Source organism: Vanellus vanellus (assembly GCF_965231255.1).
Source record: "Vanellus vanellus genome assembly, chromosome: 2".
Classification (NCBI taxonomy): domain Eukaryota; kingdom Metazoa; phylum Chordata; class Aves; order Charadriiformes; family Charadriidae; genus Vanellus; species Vanellus vanellus.
Window position 1 is genome coordinate 64,693,659 of NC_138906.1, and position 24,394 is coordinate 64,718,052.

Below are 24,394 nucleotides of genomic sequence, written 5' to 3' on the forward strand. Positions count from 1 at the left end.
GGCGGGCGTTATGTCGGCTAAGGAGAAGACATGGCTTTGCCCTCGTTAAAATAAAAACACCCAAAACCACAACCGGCATCCTTTTTGCCTGGTAACTTCCACCCTTGCCTTGCATCGGAGGTGGGAATTCGAGTGTGCGAGGAAGTGCTTTTTAGAGCGAGGGTTTGCCCCCTGCTGTCCCCGGGGAACGACGAGCCAGAGCCGGGGTGCTCCGGCCTCTATGCGATGCGTGAGCTGGGCCTCTGGGCCATGCAAGAGTTTGGTAGGCTCCAGGCTGGGATGGCAGAAGAAGGAGGAAAATAAAAAAGGAAAAAAAAAAAAAATAAAAATCACTCATCCCTCACGATGGGAATTGTTAGCTGCTGTGGGCTCACCGGCGGCACAGGCAGGACTGGGAGCCAGTGTATCATCTCCCCGTGCTCGCAGTGGGCATCACAGGCTGCGCCAGCGTTAACACTCTGTTTCAGAGCAGGCATTCTCTTTTACAAGGGAGTTTCTAATTTCTCCTCAGCAGAGCTTGGCTCACACTATGGAACATGAGGGTACAAAACCCACATGGCAGGTCAGACGAAGGGTCCATCTGTGCTGGACAGCAGCGCTATTTAGGGAGAATGTCCGAACCAGGCCCCTTTTCTGCAGGGGCGCTGCCTTTGCCTGGCATCCCCTGGCCCAGGCAGGAGGGCTGGCCCCCTCACCGCCCCCTCGGGGTCAGTGGGGAGGGCGAGCTGCCCAAGCCTCCAACTCCCAGCTCAGCTGGGCCCCACCGCTGGCTCTCCCCACCGAGAAGCAGTCAGCAATCCATCCCCTACACAATACTCCTGGCGTGCAGAAATGGGGCTCCTTTGGGAAGCCATGGGATGCACCCCAGAAATCCACCCAACTGCTAATGAATGCATAGCCTGCTAACAGGACCAGAGCAGTGCCAGCGCAAAGTAGAACCTCCCAAACGTCTCTCAATCTTCAGGTTTGCTCCCACTGCATCGCGCCACCTGCTCAGGTAGGCACAGCCAGAAACGCTCCATGTGTTTGATTGTGCAAGGAGCCGGGCAGAGGAGAGCTGGAAATGCCTGGAGAAACTCTGGCGGCGTGGCATGTTATCCTTGTAAGCCATGGGTCACTCTTACCTAAGTAAGCATCAGCGTGAAGCCAGATAGCAACTTTTAAAATAATTTGAAAATTATGCGCAAGACCTGTGCAAAAGAAGCGGGAGGCTTATAGCATTAACCACTCATTGTTACGAAACTTTCAATTAAGGTTATAAAAAAAAAACCCCAACCAACCCTTAATTATTGTTTTAATGTATAATACAAGTTTTTAATTACACTTCCCATGCTACTTTCCCAGGGATACCTCGCAGGGGACCAACCGCACTCTCCCTCACGGCACCGTTTGGTTTCTTCCCTGCTCCTGCGCCAATCTGCCCCGTTGTGCTGCACCTCGTTCAGACCTATCTCTGAGGTTAAAAAAAAAAAAAAAAACCAACAAAAAACAACCTCTGTATTTCCTCATTTTTTTTGCGGGGTTTTAATCGCTACGCCAGCCCTTGGGTGTTTTCACAGCCTCCCTCAGGAGCGTTTACCTGAGGGCAGGCGCTGCCCACTTTGGCTTAAACACCAGTGTCGGCTTAGCGGAGGGGGGTGGTTTGCGGGAGGCGGGGTGCCCAGCGGGCACCACTCCCTGCGGGGAGTGATAACGGCTGAGGACACCCCGCTTCGCCTGTGTGAGACATCCCCCTAACTCTCCCCCCCCCCCGAATCGGAGTGCCCTGCTCGGCGGGCAGAACCGCAGTTATGGCGACCCCCGGGCGCTTTCCCGCCTAGAGGTGCGCGGCAGGGGAGCAGTGCGCAGGCGCAGGCCCCGCCCCGCCCCGCCCGCCTCTGGGCGTCACGCGGGGCCGGTGCGAGGCGCGCCTCTACGCTCCCGCCCTCTCAGCCTGGTGTGGTCAGTGGCTGTTGCTAGTGGCGGCGGCGGCGGCGGCGCGCGGGCGCCGGAAGCGGAAGAGCCGGGTCTTCCGGTGGTTGCAGGCATGGCGTCCGTGGTGCTGAGCGAGGCGGAGAAGCTTTACATCGTCCATGGCGTCCAGGTAGCGGCGGCGGTGGGTGCCTTGCGGGAGGTCCCGGTAGGCTGGGGCGGCGTGGAGGCCGGAGCCCGGAGCCTCCGCTCCAGGGAGCGGGAAGTCATTCGGGCCGGCTCGGCTCGGCTCGGTCTGGCCCGGCCGTGCCTGTGGCCGGTGCTAGCGTTGCCCTGTGAGGCGTGGGGCAGGTCCCTTCCCCGCCCCTCCGGGCTTGCTCCCTGTGGGCAGGTGTGGGGCGGGAACGAGTTACAGTGTAGGGTGGGGAGGAGGGAAGGAGCTTTCTGGTGTCTCTGGAGTAATAAGCATACAATCATAAAGTGGTTTAGGTTGGAAGGGACCTTAAAGATCATCTAGTTCCAACTCCCCTGGCGTGGGCAGGGACACGTCCCACTAGACCACGTTGCTTAAAACCCCATCCAGCCTGGCCTGCAACACTTCCGGGGATGGGGCATCCACAACTTCTCTGGGCAACCTGTTCCAGTGTCTCACCACTGGAACTATCCACCTCCACTCACACTACCACTCTCCTACTATCTCATCTAAATCTACCTTCTTCCAGTTTTAAGCCATTCCCCCTCATCCTATCACTACATGCCCTTGTAAAAAGTCCCTCTCCAGCTTTCTTGTAGGTGCCCTTCAGATACTGGAAGGCCACTATAAGGCCTCCCTGGAGCCTTCTCTTCTCCAGGCTGAACAATCCCAACTCTCTCAGCCTGTCCTTATAGGAGAGATGCTCCAGCCGTAGTGATTGTTGTTCTTAGGAGGACCTTCGTGTAGATGGTCGTGGCTGTGAAGACTACCGATGTGCAGAAGTAGAAACAGATGTTGTATCAAACACAAGTGGATCCGCAAGAGTAAAGCTGGTAGGTAAATTTATTTTTCTTGCTGATGAAACTTCTGGGTTATGTGACTAGTTTTAAGATAAGTTAAGGCTATTTGGGTGGGTTTGTGTCTGTGTAATAAAACGTGTATGTACAGCACTAACTGAAAGTATGGGCTAAGGAAATAATCACAAGATACATAATTCATTGAGACTGGCTTAACCTACTCGAGCTAGATTTACTGTGAAGTACCAGAAAAGTCTTAAATTTGAACTATTTTACCATTTAATCTTGAAAGAAATAAATTGCTGTTGTGCCTAATCACTGGAAAAAGTAATTCTATTCCTTTAGAGTGAAGCGAGACTACTGCTGGCATGTGTTGACTGTGAGGAAGAAAAATATACTGTGCAATATTATAAAGGTTCTGCAGAGGTAGCTGTTTTCAAACCCAAAGGTTAGAAAAAGTCATGGATATGAAGAGTCTCTTTTTAACCTAGAGAAAGCTAATATGTATGGTAATTATTTGAAGAAACTTCTTATGCTTAACAAAGCATAAGGCTTTAAAAGCCTTTCCTTTTTTTAAGAAAAAATAACGTGATTTTAAGTTCACTGTGCTAGAATGATGGGTGCAGATAACTGAAAGGTAGAAATGTCAGCTTACCATAGACATTTAAATTAAACAAGTAGTTTTGTGAATGTAATTCTATTTGTGTGATATGTTTTTGTTTTAACAGGGGCACACTGATATCTTGGTAGGTGTAAAAGCTGAGATGGGGACACCAAAGTTGGAGAAACCAGATGAAGGTTACCTGGAATTCTTTGTTGACTGGTTAGTATACTAGAAGAGAAAGAAATAGATCTAATACTTAGAATAAATGACTAATCAGAGCTTACCTTCCAGTCACCTCCCATAAGGGTCTGAGTAATAGAAACGTGTTATTCTACTGTTTTAATGTTTGAATATTCAGAAACTTTCTGCAGGTTCCGCAGACCCAAAATAAGCAAAACAATGGAAGATAAAGAATGAAATCAGGTTAAAAAAAAAATCCCAAATTGCAGCTGGAAAAGAGTAATGATTCAATTGCACATGCGTTTAACTTGACTTCATGACTACAATGTCAGTTGTCTGTCTTACGATGGTAGAATAGAAAAAATGTCTTTCAAAAATTAAGTGTTCCAGAAGAAAATAATTGATTGATACAGATTGTACTGTAACTTTACTTAGAGGATTTTGCTTACCTTGTCTTTGAAAGCAGTGGAAAAAGTTTGAAGTGTGTTTTGAACAAAACCATTTGTTTAAAAAAATAAAAATCCTCACTGTAAACTTCAGATGCAAAAGTTAATTAAAATTTTAGTTGTATTTATCGGTGAATCAGTATTTCATTAACTAAAATGGTATTTGGTTTTAGTCATATTCCTTTCTTTGTGCTGCAGATGGACTATTGTTTATCCTTACAGTCTTTGTAGTGCTTGAGTTATGAAGGAAGCTAGCAGAAAACTGAGAGCTCTTGTTTTCAGGTTGCTGTGAGATAGCATAGTGGAATCTCAGTGTTATTGCAGACTGTCTGCTGTCTGAAACTACAATACCTGTATCTTACAGACATCCTAAAACTATTCTTTATGAAATAATGTGCTTTGGGAACCTCTCATAAAAGCCTGGGCACTGTCAAGTTAGCTGTTTTGCCTGTGACCTTATTTTAATTTTTATTAAAAAAAAAAATAATGTTGCTACTCTGACATTAAACCAATATACCGTTAGTAAAGCTAAGATATGAGAGCTACTAAGTGTATATCTGATAATCTTTCTGACCTAACTGGCTATAACATTTATATCTCTCTCACATTATGTAGACTGCCTCTGTACATCACAATGTACTAGTTAACTGTGGAAATGTACTGTTTGTAGAGGGAAGGACTCACCTATGAATTAATGATTTGTCTAGGATTACTGGTCAAAAAATGTCAGACAGGAAGATGGTCTTCTCAAATGTGGTCCTTTTGTTAGAGGGTATCTGAGCTTGACTACTTTATAAAACTTGTGTATGAAATATCCTAAGTAGTATCCACTGTGTTCTGGTGGTTTCTATATGAAGAAAATCCAATGACAGCAGGGATGTTTCCTTATTAAAACAAGTGGTCTGTGGTGGTGTTGCAATTCTGTCACACTTTTTTCATATGTAAATAAATGTTAGAAAAACTTTAATGCATTAGATTAATGTTAGGTTGTATTTTCTAACTGTTAATCTCTGCTTTGTAAGAAGATGGGAGGGAGATGTACAGCAATATTGCACAAAATTGATCTTGTCAGTTCTAGAAATAGGTAATCCTTACTTTCTGTGATAACAAAGACAAAAAGCCTAAATTTTAGAGAAGGGTAGTTGTTTCTCGCGTGCGTGCGCCACCAGGGAAAGGTGACCTCTAACTTCCAGAAAGACCCAAAAGAGAAAATGTGAAGTGGAAGCAGCTCGTTCTCTGTAAAGGGAAATGAGATGCTGCCGGGACTCTGACGCTTTTCCAGGCTGCCACTGGGTGGTAGTAACTGAGCGTAGCTTGATACGCTGCATCTGGTGGTGAAGGTCCTGTATGTTCTACCTGGCTTTTATATTGTTGAAACTAATAATAAAAACTCAGACTGCGGTGTTTGCTATCTTAAAATGCTTATTTCCTGAAACTTTCATGGTTTCTTTCACTGCTGAAAATAATCAGTTGCTGGATCATGTATATAGTTTTCTGCCCCCAAATTCCATTTCATTCTGCTCTGAGTCCTTATCCTGAGATCTGAGAAGCATATTTATTCTCATTTTGAGACAGATTTTAATGCTAGTCTCTGGAAGAGAGAATTTTGGGGGCACTGATTTGTGATACTAGAAATTAATTACCATGGAACAAGTACATGTCCTATGTGATGTCCTTACTGCCCATCAGCACTGGAGAAGACATTCATCCTGGTCATTGATGTTGAAAGACTGCCGTGTCTGCTTTTCTCATGTTTGAGTTTTGGGGTTGTTCTAGTACTGACTTGTTAGGGTTGTTGGTTTTTTTTTGTTGTTTTGTTTGGGTTTTTGTTTTTTGACTGAAGCAAAGATTTATATTTTTCAAAGTGTAAGAAATAAAAAAAATAACCAAAAAAGCAGACAAATCAGAATTCCTTGAATGCATTAGATTTTATTTGTGGAATTAGGGAAGCAAGGAATATATTTGTCCAAGTCTGGCCATCTGTTCCTCCACTTTGAAGTCCATACATGCTTTTGTTCCATCTGGAAGAGTGGGCCTGTTGCATTGGTGCCTGCATGGAAGGCTGGATCAGATATGATCTTAAATATTACAGATGGAAAGCAGGTCTCCAAATCATAAGAGATGACAGTGTTGCAGAACAGCCATCTCAGCATGTTTTTACATGATCCTCGAATACTGTTCTGTTGGGTTTTGTGGGAAAAATTTCAGCTTAAAACAAATTTCAGTGCAGTCATTAAAGATATTGCTTGAATGGTGGCTGCAGAAAAAGAACCTTTTCTGACCCCTCTTCCCTACCATAAACCTGTTATGGCTAAACCTGTTATGGCAACTACTCTTTTCAGAGGCTAGAGGCAAACTAATGAGTTTTGAAAAAATGAAATTTTTTCTCAATTTTTTTTTTTACCATACTTCTTCCATTAAAGATGGTCTGTAGTGGATTTAGCTTGGTTTTCAGAGAGAAACACCATCTGGTGCTTGAGTAAAAACTGCTTCAAACTCTATAAGCAGATGTTCCCTTCAGATGTGAAGTGCAGTGACAGCGCCTGACCAGGCAAAGACCTGAATCAGTAAATCCATATTTCTAGAGTTACCAGTTTGACTAGACTAAATCCAAACCCTTGTTAGCCCAATTCTTTGTAGGACCGTGAGCTTGAATATCATCATAATCATATTAACACAGTTAGATGGCATCTGGACCTGAATTCAGGTCTACCTATTTCTTGGACTGCCTTGGCAGCCCAGATGTGACATAAACATGATACTTTCTGGATGTTTTCTGGAAGAATGGAATATTAGTGAGGTGGTTAACTTCCTGCTGATTCTAAAACAATGAGTCTGCCTTCTTGTTTTAAATTATTGTATGTTTCTTTTGGTGCAAGAATAGAAATCTGGTGTTGGTTCCTTGAAGTAAATATGGCTTTAAGTGAAGAATATCCTTTGTGTAATGATCCTCTTCTATATCAGGAAAATAGCTGTAAGCTTTTATTTAATTAACTGTTTTATCTTTATCTATATTATAGTATATTAAAGGACTGAGCAACGGATGGGAAGTACTTAGCTGCTGTGAGGGAAAGGTTTTGACCTGTAACAGCAAGGGTTTTGAAAGTAAGGTATCTGTGGTAGAAGCCTCATTGTGCTGTAGGAGTCTTGATTGTTATGCAATGTGACGCTGAAATGGTTTTGAAAGTCTTTAAAATTACATTCTGTTCAGGAGTAGAAATTCTGTGCTCCACTTGGCCACTGCTGAGTTCTTTCTGTGCTCCATAAAACAAGCTTTTGGGCATTGTCTTTTACGAGTGTGCTGGACAACCCTTTCTCAAATTTTATGCAGTGTAAATCACTGCAATAGTCTGAGCATTGGGTGGCAGTATTTACCATGTAGTTATAATAGTACCCTGCTAACATTATATTTTATTTCACTTTGATTGCAAGGAATTGAAGTGTTAAAATAATAATGGAATTAAGATGCAATGAAACTTGCAATGATATTCCAGTTGAGTCTTAAGTTCTTCTTATTCTCTGTCAAAGAAAGTGGCCGTTTATATTTAAAAACTACAACATTTGATAAAACTTAGTGTTTAGAAATAATAACGAGGTATAGACTGAGGTTTGTATACTTCTTTTCAACTTATCATAGGAATCATAATACTTGTATAACCATTCTTTAAACAGAATGGTTTAAACAGAATGATCTAGTTAACTCGTGTGAAAGCTGCTTCCATGGATAAGTGCTTGTTTAATACAACCTAAAGGCCTGACTCAGCATATTTCGAGAATTAAGTTATACTTAGATATGGTCCTATCTTATAGAATTGATGTCTAATATTAACACAACTGTGAATAATACTATGTCACACTTGCAGCTCTTATGTGGCAATTGTAGTTTGGAAGCATAGGTCAGTGCTTGATTTGCAGTAATTTATTTATTTTTTTAAAGCACGTATAGTGCTGTCTGGTTATAGAAGCAGCATGTAACTTCTATAAAATTCAGTAGCTCTTCCTCATATTCTGAGTTTTCATCGGTTCTGCAGAAGAAGTAGTTGGGAGAATTAGTGTGAGGTAAGGATTTCCCTTATAGGTGCTGCAGTTTTGTTGATACAGCTCAGTGGATGATTTAAGTCATACCTAGATAATGTAGATCTTTAGTTGTTGGTTTTTTAAGGTGAAAGGGTTATATTCCAGGACTTTGTCTTCTGCTCTGTTTGTATTCCTGTGCTCTTCCTGTTGGAAGAGCTAGGAGTTTGTATCACAGTATCACAGTATGCTAGGGATTGGAAGGGACCTCAAAAGATCATCTAGTCCAATCCCCCTGTCGGAGCAGGAACACCTAGATGAGGTTGCACAGAAAGGCGTCCAGGCGAGTTTTGAATGTCTCCAGAGAAGGAGACTCCACAACTTCCCTGGGCAGCCTGTTCCAGTGCTCTGTCACCCTCACTGAGAAGAAGTTTCTTCTCAGATTTAAGTGGAACCTCTTGTGTTCCAGCTTGAATCCATTACCCCTTGTCCTATCATTGGTTGCTACTGAGAAGAGCCTGGCTCCATCCTCATGACATTCCCCCTTTATATATTTATAAACGCTAATAAGATCACCCCTCAGTCTCCTCTTCTCCAAACTAAAGAGACCCAGCTCCCTCAGTCTTTCCTCATAAGGGAGATGCTCCACTCCCTTAATCATCTTAGTTGCCCTCAGATGATCATATCATCATCGTATCATCATATAAACACAAAAGGTGCATGAGAAATTGGCACTGTGAGGTCCTGAGGCAGGAGAATACAAGGCTTGGCTATTATAGATTTTGAACATATCAAACTACTTCTGTGGAACCACCTCCTTTCCTATGTTCTGTAGTGAATAATTCATTTGGGGAAGGTCTGACTAGTTCATTTAAAAACAAGCTCTGCAATGTGTGCTGTGGGTCTCCACTGCTTGAGAATATCCTTGCCCCCTCTATAAACCAGAGGTTGGGTTCAGAATATTTGTTTATTATTTTGCTGTGTTTGCATCTCTGAACATTTTTGCTCTGTTTCATTGTGACTTGTAGGTGGGTGGGGGGTTTTTTGTGGGTTGTTTTTTTTTTTTTTGTAGGCCTGTTTTCTTTTATTGTTAGAATTTTGTTCTTAGCTGTGTACAAGGCCTCAGCACCTAAGCACTTTCTTGCATGACTGCTCATAAACGAAGTTTGTTATGTTGGAATGAGGGAAGTGAAGACCACACACTTTTGTCCGATCCCTTCTGGAAAAAATGGTCTTTAGTTGCTGCTCTCCATAAGCTGCAGTTGCTGAAAATAATGAGCTGCTGTCTGTAAGTGGCTTGATTGCAAAGAGTACACTCAGTAAAGAAATTACCAATTAAGGTCAGGCAGTCATGTCACTTTAAAAAAAAATGCGTATTCTACTTGTCATATAGTCACATCTTTCTCTTCTTAGCCACTCTCTTATCTTATTAATTTAACATTCGACTCTTAACAGGCTGTCTTGTTAGCTGTTCTGAACTTAGTAAGATTTCTCTCACTTTATTTTTGAAAGGGTTGAGAAGACAGAAGATGAGAGTGCTTAAGAAATAATCCCTGAGAGAATTCATCAACTTTAATATTGTAACTTGGGAACTGAAGATAGTAGTGGAATTTAATTAGTATCAGAGTTTGTAGCAAAATGTAGGTATATTATCTGCATCAAGACATTTTCTTATGCAAAATGGGACTAATTTCTTTAGAGATAGGATGCTTATTCTTGTACAAATAAATCCTTAGGTGTTTCTAATGCTTTATATTTAAGAAATGTTCCTTGGGTATTGGCTGCTTCAGAAGTGAAAGTATTTTTTCTTTCTTTATCTAGTTCTGCAAATGCTACTCCTGAATTTGAAGGCCGGGGAGGAGAAGAACTTGGCACAGAGATAGCAAATACACTCTACAGAGTATTTAGCAGTGAGAGCAGTGTAGACTTGAAATCACTTTGTATTAATCCCAGAGAGCACTGCTGGGTTCTCTATGTTGATGTATTGGTAAGTAAGGAAATGAAAACCAAGATTCAAGGAGGTTTTTCAAGGCACTGACTGACTTAGCATAACCATGTGTATTTTCATACAAGAAAAAAGCTTCTCATAATGTGATATAATGCTTCACAGCATGGATGGCCATTTTCCTTTGAATCTACCTGTAATAGTTAATCACTACTTCCAGCTTGCTCTTTTTCTACTCTTCTCGATGTTGCTGCTTCATTGCAGAGCCAATAAAATGGTGAATACTCCAAATCTGTCTCAGATAAAAATCAGTGACTTTATACTGACAAGGAAATTGCCACTAAAGAGGGCTGAACTTTTTTCCTAGCTAGATATAATGGCAAATGTATCATTTTAATGAGTATGAGTTAGCATGGGTGTATATTTGCCCTAACGTACCTGTCCATCCCGTCTACCTCTCTGCACTACTAACAGTCCTAATTCAGTAAAGTAAAGTAGAAACTTTTCTGGCAAAAGTTATATTTGGCCTAGGCACTTTTTGATGAAAGTTGTATACATGTATTGAGTGTAGAAGACAAACTAAATATTTATTCCCATTAAAAAATGGAAACTGAATTTTATGTATATAAATCTTGTGCATGCAGTAGCTCAATTTCTAAACTGTGCTGTATTTAAAGCACTCTGTCATGGGAATTTAATAGAATTCTGCAAGTCAGACTCTCTGAGCGTTGTTTTCAATTCTTATTGGTCCAAAGTTGAGTTTCTGTTTGTCAAATTTGTAACTGAAAATACGTTGAGGGATCTTACCCACAGGAATCCATTAATGTCTATGAAATTATTTGCAAAACGTTAAGCTGTACTGCCAAAAAAAAAAATCCCAAACAGGGTTTTGTTAAACAAAACAGAAACAGTCAAACACATAAATAAATGTTACAATTAGTCCATTAGGTGTTTAAAAAGCAGTAGCATTAGCCTAATTATAGTAGATAACAGTCACATACAGTGACTTAGTCCGCATACAGAATGATCAAATATGTACCACTGCTGAGTGCTTTAACAGTCCTAGTCACCAGCTTGTTGGAGCTTGGCATAGTTTAATAGAGAATGAAGTGTTAGTTCTGAGAAATCACACCGGGGCCTTTAGTTACTGGGTAATTACAAGCAGAGGTACAGAATATTAAATGTTGTGCTTATTTAAGCAACGTACTGCTTAACATTACATAAACACTGCATAAACCAAGACTTTCATAAAGCTGACTGGTGCAGAAGTAGTTCTATGTAGCTTTGTAGCTTTTTTATGAGGTATAACTGGTCGTTACTTGATTCTTCCTGGACAAATTTGTTGATTGTCCACAGCTACAGAGAAAAATGGCTTTGGTTTTTTGTTTTTTGTTTTTTTTTTTTTTTTTATGCTACTTGTATCAGAATTATGAATGTCAAGACCGATGTTTTGTGTTAGATTTAGCTTTGTTTCCAGTGTCAATAAAGAATCCCTTGTAGGTTCATAATTAGAACTCTGTAAACTGGATGAGTCTTTTTAATCTCATATTCTCCAGGAATTTTGTGTGTGAGCCATTGACAAGCTGCTGGTATAGTTAGAACAAGATGCTTTTGTCTCTTATTCTGTTCCGCCCCTCTTTTTTTTTTTTTTTTTTTTTTTTCCCACCCCAGGCCTCTGTATTTTCACATTTTTGAGGTATTTGTACTATTTCCTCTTCTAAATAGAAGACATGTATAGCACATGTTATAGTTTACACTTGATACCTAACAGGTTTTCCTGAAGCTGCTCTTGCTCAATCATTCCTATAGAGCTCTATTTTGATAGTACATGATGGAAGTATGACACTTGCACTAGTATAAGGCACTACGAGTCATATTATTCATCATTTGAGGAAAGCAGATTCTAAATATAATTACAATGCTTACTGAGAGTCCTTTGTATGATGTTTTCCTTCAGAATTCCTGGAAATTGTTCACATTAGTGTTCATGTTGCATAGTTAAGTTGGAGGGAAAATAAGCCTTAAATCTGCTGTAAGCCTGAAACTACTGGTACATTGTAGGCAGGTGGGAAGGTACTTGTTTTCAGTCTCTCAGACAAAAACACAGAAAGAATGTTATGAACCAGGAGGTACACCATTGCTATGTAATTTGCCATGCACACTTTGATCAAGGCATCTATATTCAGCTCCTATGTGTAAACAAAGTTTGAGATATGTAAACTCAAAAGAGAAAATAGTATATTTTGCATAGTCATGCAGCTTATTGCTTCAAAATATCTCTCAAGCATTTTTCCAGTGGTCGGTGTACTTGGGAGGTGCTGTAATTGTGTACAGTCAGACTAGAAAGAAAATAACTTCAACTGTACACACTACAAAGATGCAGACATGGACACACATACATATGTGTTAAAGGTCAAGGATATATACCTTGACCTTTCAAAATACATGTATTCTTTCTTAATAATAGAAGGTATTCAACTTCCAAGAGTAGCTCATGAATGTGGAGATACACTGTGCTACAAAACTATAAGCCTGTTCTCACCACCTCTGTCTCTCCCTCAATTTCTTTCCCCTTCTAAGTCGCTGATGTCAGAAATAAACTTTTAGGCATTTTTAGGGTGTTTTTGATACATGTATAGCCTTCTCCATGTAATTCAGCAGCCTGCAGTGCTGAGCAAGGAGAATCAAGGTGTGCAATCTCTTCATTCCATACCCAATCACTGTGTGTTGAGGGGGTGCATTAGTTTCTGTTGAAATTTTAGCAGTTCACTACTGAGCATCCCTCAGAGGATTTCCTTGTCTTTTCTCTCTTCCCCCCCCTCCCCCCCCAGTTTGGGGAAAAAAACCACCTTACAATTCTGTCCTTCTGGAGGAAAAACTGAGTAAGGCAAGGTCTACAATGTTTTCTTTTTTCCACCCCCAATAACTTTTTCATTCACACATCAGTAAATTAAAAGCAGTCCTTTCTAAAGACTCCTTTGCTTCTCACAACACAGTTGTGCAGACTTTCTTAGGCCTTAAAAAAAATAAATAAAAATGGGAGGGTCTCAGTACAAGGTGTTTCAGCTGAGAAGAGAGCGTTCATTTCTTCATGGGGGGATTGTACCATGCTCGATACAGGCTGTGTTCCTGTAGGTGCCACTGTAATACAGATAAGGCTTTAAAACAGCAGCCTGAACATAAGCCTAGCAACAGTACAGGCACATCCCATTATTGTGTTTTAATAACAAAGATATTGTGGAGCTTATTGTGTTATTCAGTAAAATCCAATAATGACTGAACGTGGCAAGTTAACCTCTCTGTATCCAGCAGCTGTTTGCAAAGGAATAATTTGATCAGCTTTGTATTTAGCTTTCTATCCCAACGTTTTGTCATTGTTTTTACACAGTTAAGTCTTTCTTCATAAAAATAAACTCTTTCCAGAAGATCTGATTTATGATATGCTCCCAGCGCAGGGGTTTATCTCATTCTTAAATAGATTTTGAAGAAAAATCAATGCAATCAGTATTGCAAAACTTATTTTGCTCTCATCATGCAGCATAGATTGATGTAATAGAGAAGCATCCATATGTTCTCACTGAAGTAGTTTCAAATGCTTGCTGGCAATGTGTGTGTGTTCATAGAATAGTACTGGCAGCTCAGAGTGGAGCTTCTCAAGAGCTAACTCTAGACTATGGCCAAATACATCTTTGAGTTGTCTGTCAGCCTATAGAAGGTATTAGTGGTTATGGGAGTCCAGCCTTTTTATATAGGATGCAGTGCTGTTCTCATGGTCTTCATGGGAAGAAGCTAAGCTAGAATCTCTCCGCACACTTTAATTCAAATGATAGTGTTATCAACAAGTAGGCTTTGACATCAGGATTTCCTTAGATCCTTTTCAGCTACAAGACAAACTTGCTGATGACTCCGTTTCCATAAAGAATAGACAATAAATTATGATGTGCCTTTGTAACTATACCTTTTCATACCATGTTCTGGGTGACAATTTGCACTGTTTCTTTGAAAACAATTCTACCAATTGGGTTTGTCGAGCTGATATTTAAAAAAAGACTCCTCTTTGAAATGAAGTATAGAAAATGGATTGGCTTGGTTTAACATTAATGAATGAATATGGTGAGTTGATAAAAAGTGTTCTGGTCATAGCCTAGTTCAGAGCCTTAACACAAGAAGAGTAAGAACAGCAGTCATTTCATTTCAGCTGCTATTATTAAATTTATTGTTAATTTTATTATGAAGTGCGTTAACTCTTCTCTTTTGCATGTATATACAGTTAGCTGAAATCTTAATTTCCTATCTGTTTATTTTCATAGATAGGCTTTAAAAACAGCTTTGTTTTTTAAAAACCTGTTCTGTTTCTTAATTTTCTGCTGTTTCAAGTAGGTTTAAGTAAAATGAAGATTTTGTTTAAAGGCAGTAGCCTGATTTTCTTCTAAAGAGATTCTTATTTTCCTCCCCAGTTACTGGAATGTGGTGGAAACCTCCTTGATGCAATCTCTATCGCAGTGAAGGCAGCTCTCTTTAACACAAGGTAAAGCACAGATCTCATTTCATGTGAGTGGAAGTGGCATGGGAAGTGATAGAGAAGTACTCTGAGCTAAGCATTTTTAATGCTTAATTATTTAAATAAGAAATATCCAAGGCAGTGTGCATTCAGATATAAGGCAGTCCATTTGCATGCAAGTAACGTGAACTAATGACTTTATTCAATTTCTAATATCAAGTGTCATATTGCATTATATGCACAATCAGGCTCACGGTATAACTTTTGTTCTGTAGCCAGATCCAGAAAAAATTGTCTTGACCATGTGGTTTTGTTGCGAGTAGTTGTAGGCCTTTGTGTTGATGCCTTGTGGGTTTAAAATAATATTTACTGATATGTGATGCTCCTGAATAAGAGGCCCTCTGTCAATATGACTACCGATTTGTAACTAGCCCTGTTTTCCCGCTTCTGATGTTCTTTCTCATTAACTGTTAGTCTGGAATTCTTTTTAAAACTAAATGGAATAACTGGTGGTGAGAGATTGTGGAGAGGGAGAGATGATGTGTCCTTAAAAGAACTTTGCCCCATGCATTTTAATTCAAAGAATGGAAGAACAAAATCTAGTAGAATGGATGATGCGAGGCTCTGTGTGTGTTTTAATGATAGCATTCAATAATATTTTTTCTAGTGTTTTTATCTTCTTTATCTATAGATGAGAGGGAATACAGAGTTTTGTAGCACCCTTGAGAAACAAACTAGTGAATGGCTTTGCTAAAAAAATTATGTAGCAAAAGTAGCTGGAAGCAGTGCAAAAGTTAGACTCTTACAGGCATAAATGTTTTGAAAGTGGATCTCAAATTGTTTTTCAGCTGTAAATTGGAGTTGCTAAAGTCACTGATGTGGTTCTGGCTTATTCATCAGGGAATCAGCACACAGTACTAGAGCTGGAAAAGTCTGTGTAAGAAGAAGAGGAAAATATGCTTTTGAAAACAGGCAGTATATCAGGATATAAACATTTTAAAAGGGGATAAGGGGAGAATCCATCTGAGACTACAACTTGTATATATTGCTGAGAAATTTCCCATGTTAATCAAGATCTCAATAGTAACTTTTAACAGTAGATTGGTTTTGTAGCATTAAGAAATACTGTCACAAATGTATTGGCTCACAAAAGAGTTGAAAGTACACTAAAGGGAAGAAATGCCTTTGTCTCTGTGTGTGAGATGCCAGGATGCAAAAGCTGTATAGTTAAAAAAGTTGCTCCCATGTGAATTGTTTTGCAGATCCGAGGCACGTACTTTATTTACAAAATAACTACTTCTTGTTTTCTTCTTTCATCCAGAATCCAAGTTCTGGATAAAGAGAGATCATATAAAAAGTAATTTAAATAAAGAAGTAAAATCTGTTGCTTTGGGAACATGGACAACATGGAGAGTATAGTTGTTTTAATGATTCTACTTTATTTATTCTTCTGAAAACTGTATCTTTCGTGTAATGTTTAATCTGTGGGGAAGCATCCAAATCAAAATGTGGTACAGTATGACATAACGCAGAGCCTGTTGATTTTTGACCTGTGAAAACCCTATCTATTGATTTGAGCAGGGAATGCTAGTACATCTAATCTTATACGAGCTCAGAAAGTCAAAAGGTGAAATTCAAAGTGAAAACCTGTTGTCCACATTCACTATTCCTCTCCCTTTCTTTTGGTATGTACTAAGTTTTCTTTGGATTGACACAAGGGTGCTTAGAGTAGCTGCTCACTCTCCGTAAAATATTATTGTCCCAGCAAGACAAGATGTCAGTTTGAAGGTCACTTCAGATTAAGTGTTCTGAACTTCGCTTGACATGGGTGTCCCTCTTTGAATCTTAGTTCCCTTTTGTGATCTGTTTACAACCAGGTTGTTATAAGTGTTTTCAGATCTTTGTCAGCTTTGACTGCAGCCTTGGAGCTGAGAACAGGGAGCAGCTCAAGCTGCTGTTTTTTCTTTGAAGCTACAGATTTTTAGATGTTCAAATAGGTATTTGAAAACCTCAGTTCGTCCTTAAAATCTTGCTCTAACCATTTTTATAATGCTATGGACACATTTTTCTTTACGGCTAGGTAAATGCAAAACTGTAACTTAAGGAATTTTGCACAAGAATTATGGGATTTAAATCCTTTGTATGTCTGACCTGACTCATTGTATCCCCTTCAGGCATGGAACAATGACAATATGACTGTTTTAGGGGGAACATTCACTCCTTGGAGTTTTGTACTGTTCATTGTATTCTAAAAACTATGTCAAGATCATGTGCAAAAGAGAGCAGGTATCAAACTTTCTTCTTAACTGTGTTTCCAAGGTGTTTAAGGCTGGATCTATCCATGATGGAAGTAGATACCGCAAAATGTGTGCGTAGCTACTGTGTCGACTTAGTATTAAGGTTGATCCTGTGGAATGTGCCCACTTGCAACCGAGGCTACAGAAACTAGGCAAGTTACAAAAGCTACGGAGTTTATAACACAATAGCCTTGCAGATGTCCTGATTTTTGCTGGGCAGCATGGTAGAGACAGAACTGATGCCTGCTTGCAAGGGTAGAACTGGTTTTGCAGTTGGGAAATCTGAGTCTGCAGCTCACAGAAAAAGCATTGTTCGTTACGTGACTAAGTCCTGCTGTACAGATTTCTGCCCCGATTAGTTATGGGAATCAAACCACAAAAATAAAAGTTGCAAAGTAAACATGTACAGCTAGTTCTTAAGATAAATCTTCATAAGCTGGGAGAGGAAATCACCAGTTTTCTGGAAATGCTTTTTGTGCTACACTCTCTTTGTGTATTTTTTCTGTGTGTATACCCCCTTTTTATGCAACTATGATGCTTGTGTCTGATCAACTATCTTCTTGCCTCTGCAGTAGTTCTAATGTGTACCTCTCTCCTCTGTTCTTGGCCAAAACAGCTCTTTGAAGGGATTTTTCAGGTATTAATTCTGGCAACTTTTTCTTGCAGACTAAATGTTGCTCTGGTTTCATAGCTATTCTAGGACAAAGTTAAAAATTGCTTAATCTCACAGATTTTCTTGAAATCTTCATTCTTTTTTAAGCACTGCTCTGGCAGCTACGCTTTATGTCTAGGCTGTTGTCCAATGTTCTCCATTGTCTTGTGTAGCTAGAGGGTTAGTCACCTTGTGACTTTATTCCATCAAATTTTAATGGAATATTTTTAACTTGAAAACAGGCTTTGATGCATTTCCAATTAGTTGTTATGTAACTCCGCAAAGCATTTTGAGTTTCACTTCAGGAAAAAGTATACATCGTAGTTTTAGTTTTAGCTTGGCACAGGCCAATGTTGCTGTAGCGAATTTTTTCTCACTGAAGCAGGGTTAGCTGTTGTGAAGTACTCGCCTCTAAGACTCTTAGCCACAAATAATTAAAATACTCTTCTGAGGAACAAAAAAAATCACTTTGAATTGGTGGGAGAAATGTTCAATAAATCAGTCCCTATCTCCTCCTCTTAAAAGAGATTTGGTACAGAATGCGTAAAAGAATGTAACCTCTGGAGTCTAGTTATAAAACACACAGCTACTGTAAAAGTACTAATAAAAAAACAGATTGTGGTTACATTCCACGTGGTTACTGAAGTTAGCTTTCTAGGGACATCTTGAAATATTTTATGTTTTCAAGTGCAAATGTGTAAAAGTGAGAGCAGTATGGTTGAGCTGTGTGGGGGTTTTACTGGCCAGTAAAGCAAAGTCTCTCAGGACTCCATCCTGGTGGGCACCTGGATAAACGAGGGTATATAAGACACTGAGGTTCTTGGCTTCTTGAGATACCATCTTCTACTAAATTGTTTTAAATTATTTTATTAATTGTGCAAAGAAAGCTGCATTAAATCATCCTGTAAAACTCCCATTAAGTGGCTATAACAAGTATAATATATGTATCACTGATAAGGAGCCTGTCTAGCTCATTTGTGAGCTTGTCACTCACAATTGAGAAGAAAGCATTTCTTGGATTTCTGCCTGGGTTTTTCTCCCTGGTGGTTGCTTCTGTGTATCTGTCCTTAGAACAAGAGAGTCTTCTGGCTTTTTAAAGAATGAGAATATCTTCCCAATCTTCCCATCTTGCTAAAGAGAAAGGATTTTACTAATGTCATCTTCTTCCTTTACCCCAAATCTCCTTAGTGTCATTCTTTCCTGAACAGCTTTACTAGTCGTATTTGCTACTGATGCCCCAGCTTGGCCAAGCAATGCAATTGTTGTAATTCTGACAACTGTACTGTTGTCTGCAAGATTGGGAACCACAGTACAAAAAGATTCAGTCTTGGTAATTTCTCTCCTATACATCCAGACAGATGTACAAAGAATTGTTCAGAATTGCATTGTGCAAGTTCCAAAAGAATCTCTCCCCATATATTAGTGTAAAAAACCAGTTCAGATTATAATGGTTTGAATGATGCAAATATGATGATCTTATCCTAAATATCTTCCCACTTACAGTGGTTTCTTCCTAGTCTCAGTGAGTGAATTGTTAATACTTTGATAACTTTCTGGATTTTTTTTTTCTAAACATTTAGCCTCATTTAGAGGAACGGGCACTTCTTGGAGTTGAGACTGTATGACACCTGTATTCGTTATCTCTTCTGGCAATGATTTTGCACATTTTGTTTCCACAGAATACCCAAAGTGCGTGTTCTGGAGGATGAAGAAGGCTCTAAAGAGATAGAGCTGTCTGATGACCCCTATGATTGTATTAGACTTAATGTGGATGATGTGCCCTGCATTGTCACACTAAGCAAAGTAAGCCTGATAAATTTCTGACCTTCTACCTAGACACTTCAGTTTTTATTAACTTCACCTGATGTTTATTTTTTCCCTAGAGAACAAACTTGCGTTGCGGAAATCATCAGTGTCCACTACGTATATATTTGTTCATGCCTGGCCTGCCAGTTACAAACTTTTACTGAATAAAGGGTTTTTTTCCACCTCTGACTTGCAGATTTCCACTTAATGCCTTCTTAAAATGCATCTTCTTGCATGCAGAAGAGTTGTTTATTATTTTTCATCTACTATGGATTTTCACATAGTTAAAAGGATGGTCAGAGAGGAAAACAGTGTGAAATAGTGACATTCTTATCTCACCTTATGTATGTAGACATGTATATGTTATGTATGTAGACATAATTTGGGGTCAGAGGCTGTTTAAGTACTGTGCTGTCAAGTCAGTCACATGATATTAGGATGGGAGGTTGTAGATAGCCAACAGAGCTACTACTCACAGTTTAACTTCTTAATAAAGAGCTGCAAACTAATATGTCGTTTTGTCACTAACCTACAGATTGGGTATAGGCATGTGGTGGATGCTACACTTCAGGAAGAAGCCTGTTCTTTGGCCAGCCTGCTTATTTCTGTGACCAGTAAAGGCACCCTCACTTCTATGAAGAAAGTGGGGAAAGGTAGCCTTGATCCTGAAAGTATTTTTGAAATGATGGAGGTAAGGAGTTTGGAGCAGTTACTGATGATACTGAATGATACTGGTTGAACCGGAACTTGAGTATATGAAAAGCTGCAGTAAGGACTTTAAGAGCAGAGATCCTGGTGCTTTTATTAGGTGCACGAGGGACTTGCTGAAGGTCACAGGCAATTCCTTTGAAACAGAATCTTAATATGAGTGGAAGTTATCTAAAACTTTTAGATGCCTGAAATGTATGGTGCTCATAGTTGTTTCAGTCAAGTACCTCACAGCTGTAAGACTATAAAGCTTAAGTTGATAAAGAGAGTATTTTTAGAGAATTATGTTCCCTCTCTGATTGTTTCCCTTAAAGACTGAAAGAGCAAAACTTCTAACATGGTGAAGTCCCTATAGAAGTAGAGATGGTACTTTGAATTGCTCGTGCATGGTGTTCTAGCACAACTCATTTGTTTTTGTGATAAGCTTACTGTTCTCATTTTACTGTTGTTTTTCTTTGCTCCTTTATCGGGTTTCTGATCTGGCCCTACTCCATGAAAATACCAGTGTCTGGATGTTGTTCACATCCACATAAGAATTCCATTTTAAACCTTTCTTCAGGGTCTTCTTAAAACTGTCTTCGAGTATAAATTCTCATGCCTGGGTTTCACCCTGAGCATGAGACAGAACTGGGTTTTGAACTTGGAGTCAGAATGAAAAGAACTTCAAACTGGCCCTGTTTCCTAGAGATCCAGAACTAATTTCAGCCTGGCTGTAGTGAAGAATGCAGAACTTGGAGCCAAGTTTGAAAACACTTGGTCTCAAGTGGAAATACGCGCTGAGTATATATGGCACTTCACTGTTTCCTGATGTCGACCAGAGTGCTAATCTTGGTGGTACTGGTGGGCTTTTAATTTGCCTCCAGAGAGGTCACTTTATCCCCCTTATCATCTGCGTAGATGTGCAGAGGGATGTTATCTCTAACTTGGCATGCTGAGGAAACTAAACTTCCTATGGACATTTGATGTGTCTTCCTTGATCGATTTTGAGTCCAATTCTAACTAACCATCAGAAGATTTGAGATTTTGGGTTTAGGGCTGCTACAAAGAGGTGGGTGCTTAAGTTAGATACAGGTTCATGGTAGAAGCTTGCACACATGCAAATTTTCTGCAGAAAGATTTGATCGGAGCCTCTATTTTGATCACAGATTTTGCTCTACATTGAGCCCTAAATAGGAAATGAACTTCTGAAGCTCCATTGTATAGCCTACCCCCAAAGGCTGTGCTTGGGATTATATCATGCTTATCTAAACACTCATTAGAGATGCATATGGAAGGTAACCATGGGAAATCTTCAAACCGTCCTACTCTGCTTAAGAGCTTTAGTGAACTTGTCCCTACTTGTTGGTGCAAGGAGTTAAGACCTTAAGCTGATCGCCCAGTGATTTGTGCTGTCTCTCACTTGCTTTGGAAGAAGTCTTCCCTCGTGGGTGGTGAGTAGTTTGAAGGAGTGAGAGCTAAAGCTGATGAGAAGAAACCATGATGTTTTCTGGGAGGTCAGAGATTATCTGTTTGGACCTGCCTCAAACTTAGCAGCCCGATTAGGATACCAAGAAAAACAAAAAGGCCTGGGAATGTCCAGTGGAGCTGCATAACACTTGCTTGGTACCTCCGTTCCCTTATGATTTGGCTGCAGGTCAGAGAGTGTTCAGTTTACCCTGCCTGGTAGAGAACAGATGTTCCTAGGACATATCTTTTAGGAAGGCAGCTTCATGGGAAAGTTTTGGGAAGCTGCCAGCATTAGGGTATTTTTACTGAGTTTATGATCCGATCCATAAGAAAGGCAAGCAGAAATAAGATGGCAACAGTGTTGTGTGTTGTGTCAATAGCAAAGCTTTGCACAGTTCCCATTCACTTTAACCTAGTGTGAGTGATGTTGTCCTATGTTTGAGGAGAAGAATGCACAAAGTGTATCACCCCTCAGGACTCCAGGCTGCAGCTGTGATCTTTGTCCCAGTGCAGAGCTGTAACAATTCTTGTGGGTGTCCCCCTTCATTCAGCACTTAGCTCATACTGTCTAGGATTGGCAGTTACCCTGCTGCATCAAAGCTCTTCCCAAATTTCCTTTGGTCCACTATGGGCCACATTCTGTCACCTGGTTCTTTGATTAGAAATGTACCTTATCTTAAGCTTTGTGCACCTATGACGTTGGCAATTGTCATCAACAGGTGAAAGAGAGCTTTGTGGTCCAGCTGTATGGCAGGAATCAGCTTCGTTGCATAGATCAGGAGCTAATAAACTCAGTTTAATATAATGTCTTTGGCTCTTTAGGGATAGGTGGGGTCTCTTCATCTCTGTGTGGAGTCAGTATTTCAGGTCATTTAGAGAAACCCTGGGAAAGCTCTAATAGTCACCACTACCTTAAGGTCTTTATTTCAGCATCGCCCAATGTTTCCCTGTCCTGCAGCTTCCACAGTACAATTGTGCATGTGGGAAGAGCAGAGGCTGGTATCAGAGCTAATCCTGATGGTTTATCCACTTCTGGAGTTTATTTCTGTAAAGAAAACCTTCTGTTAATTCCTTTTAGGTCCTTGAACAGTATAGAACTGCACATCATAACAAAGAGTCTGCCCACAGACTGATTTGATGATGCAGCCAGTGTGCATTTTGGGCTTCTCTGGCCACATGACAGGGTGTTGAGCTGGTTTAAATTTAGTCTGCTGATTCTGGGCACATTCAGAAGAGTTTACTGAACTTTGCATTAGTAGGCTGCTTTGCTGGTCAGATATCTCTTGTCCCCTGGCAGCTAGCATATTGCTTCGTATTGTGTGCGCTGGCTGATTTGAATATGTGCTTATGCGTGATGTGAATTTAATTTGTATTCCTGGGTGACCCAGTGGTGCGCAGATCTGGTGTTAATGATCATGGAATGCTTCTCTGATGAATGGGAGCACTGCCTTTGTGTGTACATTTTTTGAAAACTTAATCAAATTTGCATGGCCATTTTTCTTACTTAAAAGCATGTTTTTATTATACCAGCTGGTGTATGTTAATCATTAAAGGGAAAATATTTGTCAAAAGGAAGTGTTCCGTGAGAGTTGTCTTCCTCTTAATAAGCATATGTCTCAGATTTGTTTTGCTTTCTTTGTATTGCAGACGGGAAAAAGAGTAGGCAAGTCATTGCACGTAGCCCTTCAGAAGATTTTGGATGAAGAAGAGAGTTTGGGGACCTCACGGCAGAAAGTTGGATTTCTAGGATGAGTTTTTATTAAATGTTCAAAACTGGTTTTAATTGATTGTGCAATCTTGTCCGTTTGTATATAGAAAGAGGATATATTTTTGCTACAGTACCTTTATCCTTCTGGCTAAGAGGCTTTTAAGATGTTACGAAGCATCAAGAAAGCTACACTTAAATGCAAATAAGCAAATTTGAGATGCTTTCCATATGGGTAACTGTCCGCATCTAGGAAGCGCACCAGCAGCAATTGATGCAGTTGCCTGGGAAGTGCTTGAGTCTGTTTTCAAGGGTGACTGATGTAGGTTCCACTGAATTCTGTTTGCATGTGTTCCTCTTCTGCAGACCAGCTGCTGTGTTCTAGAAGGTATGTGAGAGTGGCCTTGGTACAGCACAAGCCAGCTTTTGGGCCTCTTGAAATTTTTTTTTTTGTTCACCGGCCAGATGAGAACAGCACTTTGTGGAATTCTTCCTTCAAGTTATCTTACTTTTCTTTGAATAAAATGTGGTTAGATTTTACTATAAATGCAACATGGTCTGAAGCTTCTAATTCATATTTTAAACCAAGATTTCTTTGCTTACTTGAGCTCTGCCTACCCCTTTTGCCAACAGGTACAATAGTAGCCTAGCCAAAGCCTCTCATGGTGGCTAAGGAGAAGGAGCTTGGCTAAGGTAGAAGGGGAAATGAGTCAATTTTTTAGGAGTTTGATAAATCAGCTGGAAAAGCATAGTGACTGTCAGTAATGATCCTTTACAGGGAAAGACAGAAGATGGCAGGTAAGGTATCCAATCAAGTTGGATCACCAAGGTCTTCAAAGCAGTGGATTCTCTCCCTACTATTGGCTGGCCCAGCAAAGAGTAAGAGCTGTTTATTTGGTATGATAGGAAGAGACAACAGAGGGAAGAAGTCAAAGGAAAAAGTTGATTTTCAAAAAGTTGGTATTTCAGCTACAAGTGTTAGAAGGATCCTTTTGAACAAACATTATGGCAAAAGTTACTACAATAATCCAAGAATCAATTAGCTCTTACTCAAGCAGTGTTTTCTGAATTTCCTGTTTTAATTTTCTAATATCAGATTAAGAACATTCTCTTGTCTGGAACATGTTTAGTTGGGGGAAGGGGAAGGGTTTTGCTGAAGGAGAGCTGTAGATATAAGACAAAACATATT

At 40.0% G+C, this 24,394-nt stretch overlaps 1 protein-coding gene across 2 annotated transcripts; it reads left to right on the plus strand.

Annotated features, from left to right (window-relative positions):
- The first annotated feature begins 1,981 nt into the window (after positions 1-1,981).
- EXOSC7 (exosome component 7) lies at positions 1,982-23,277 on the plus strand. Of its 2 annotated transcripts, XM_082499610.1 has the most exons (9): positions 1,982-2,083; positions 2,836-2,937; positions 3,630-3,724; positions 9,967-10,132; positions 14,548-14,618; positions 19,220-19,343; positions 19,882-20,037; positions 20,369-20,420; positions 23,148-23,277. In XM_082499610.1, the coding sequence occupies exons 1-8, from the start codon at positions 2,027-2,029 to the stop codon at positions 20,396-20,398; spliced, it is 801 nt and encodes a 266-aa protein (XP_082355736.1). In that variant the 5' UTR covers positions 1,982-2,026; the 3' UTR covers positions 20,399-20,420; positions 23,148-23,277. The 2 variants fall into 2 exon arrangements, with proteins under 2 accessions (XP_082355736.1, XP_082355735.1); XM_082499609.1 differs by lacking the exon at positions 20,369-20,420.
- The last annotated feature ends 1,117 nt before the right edge of the window (positions 23,278-24,394 follow it).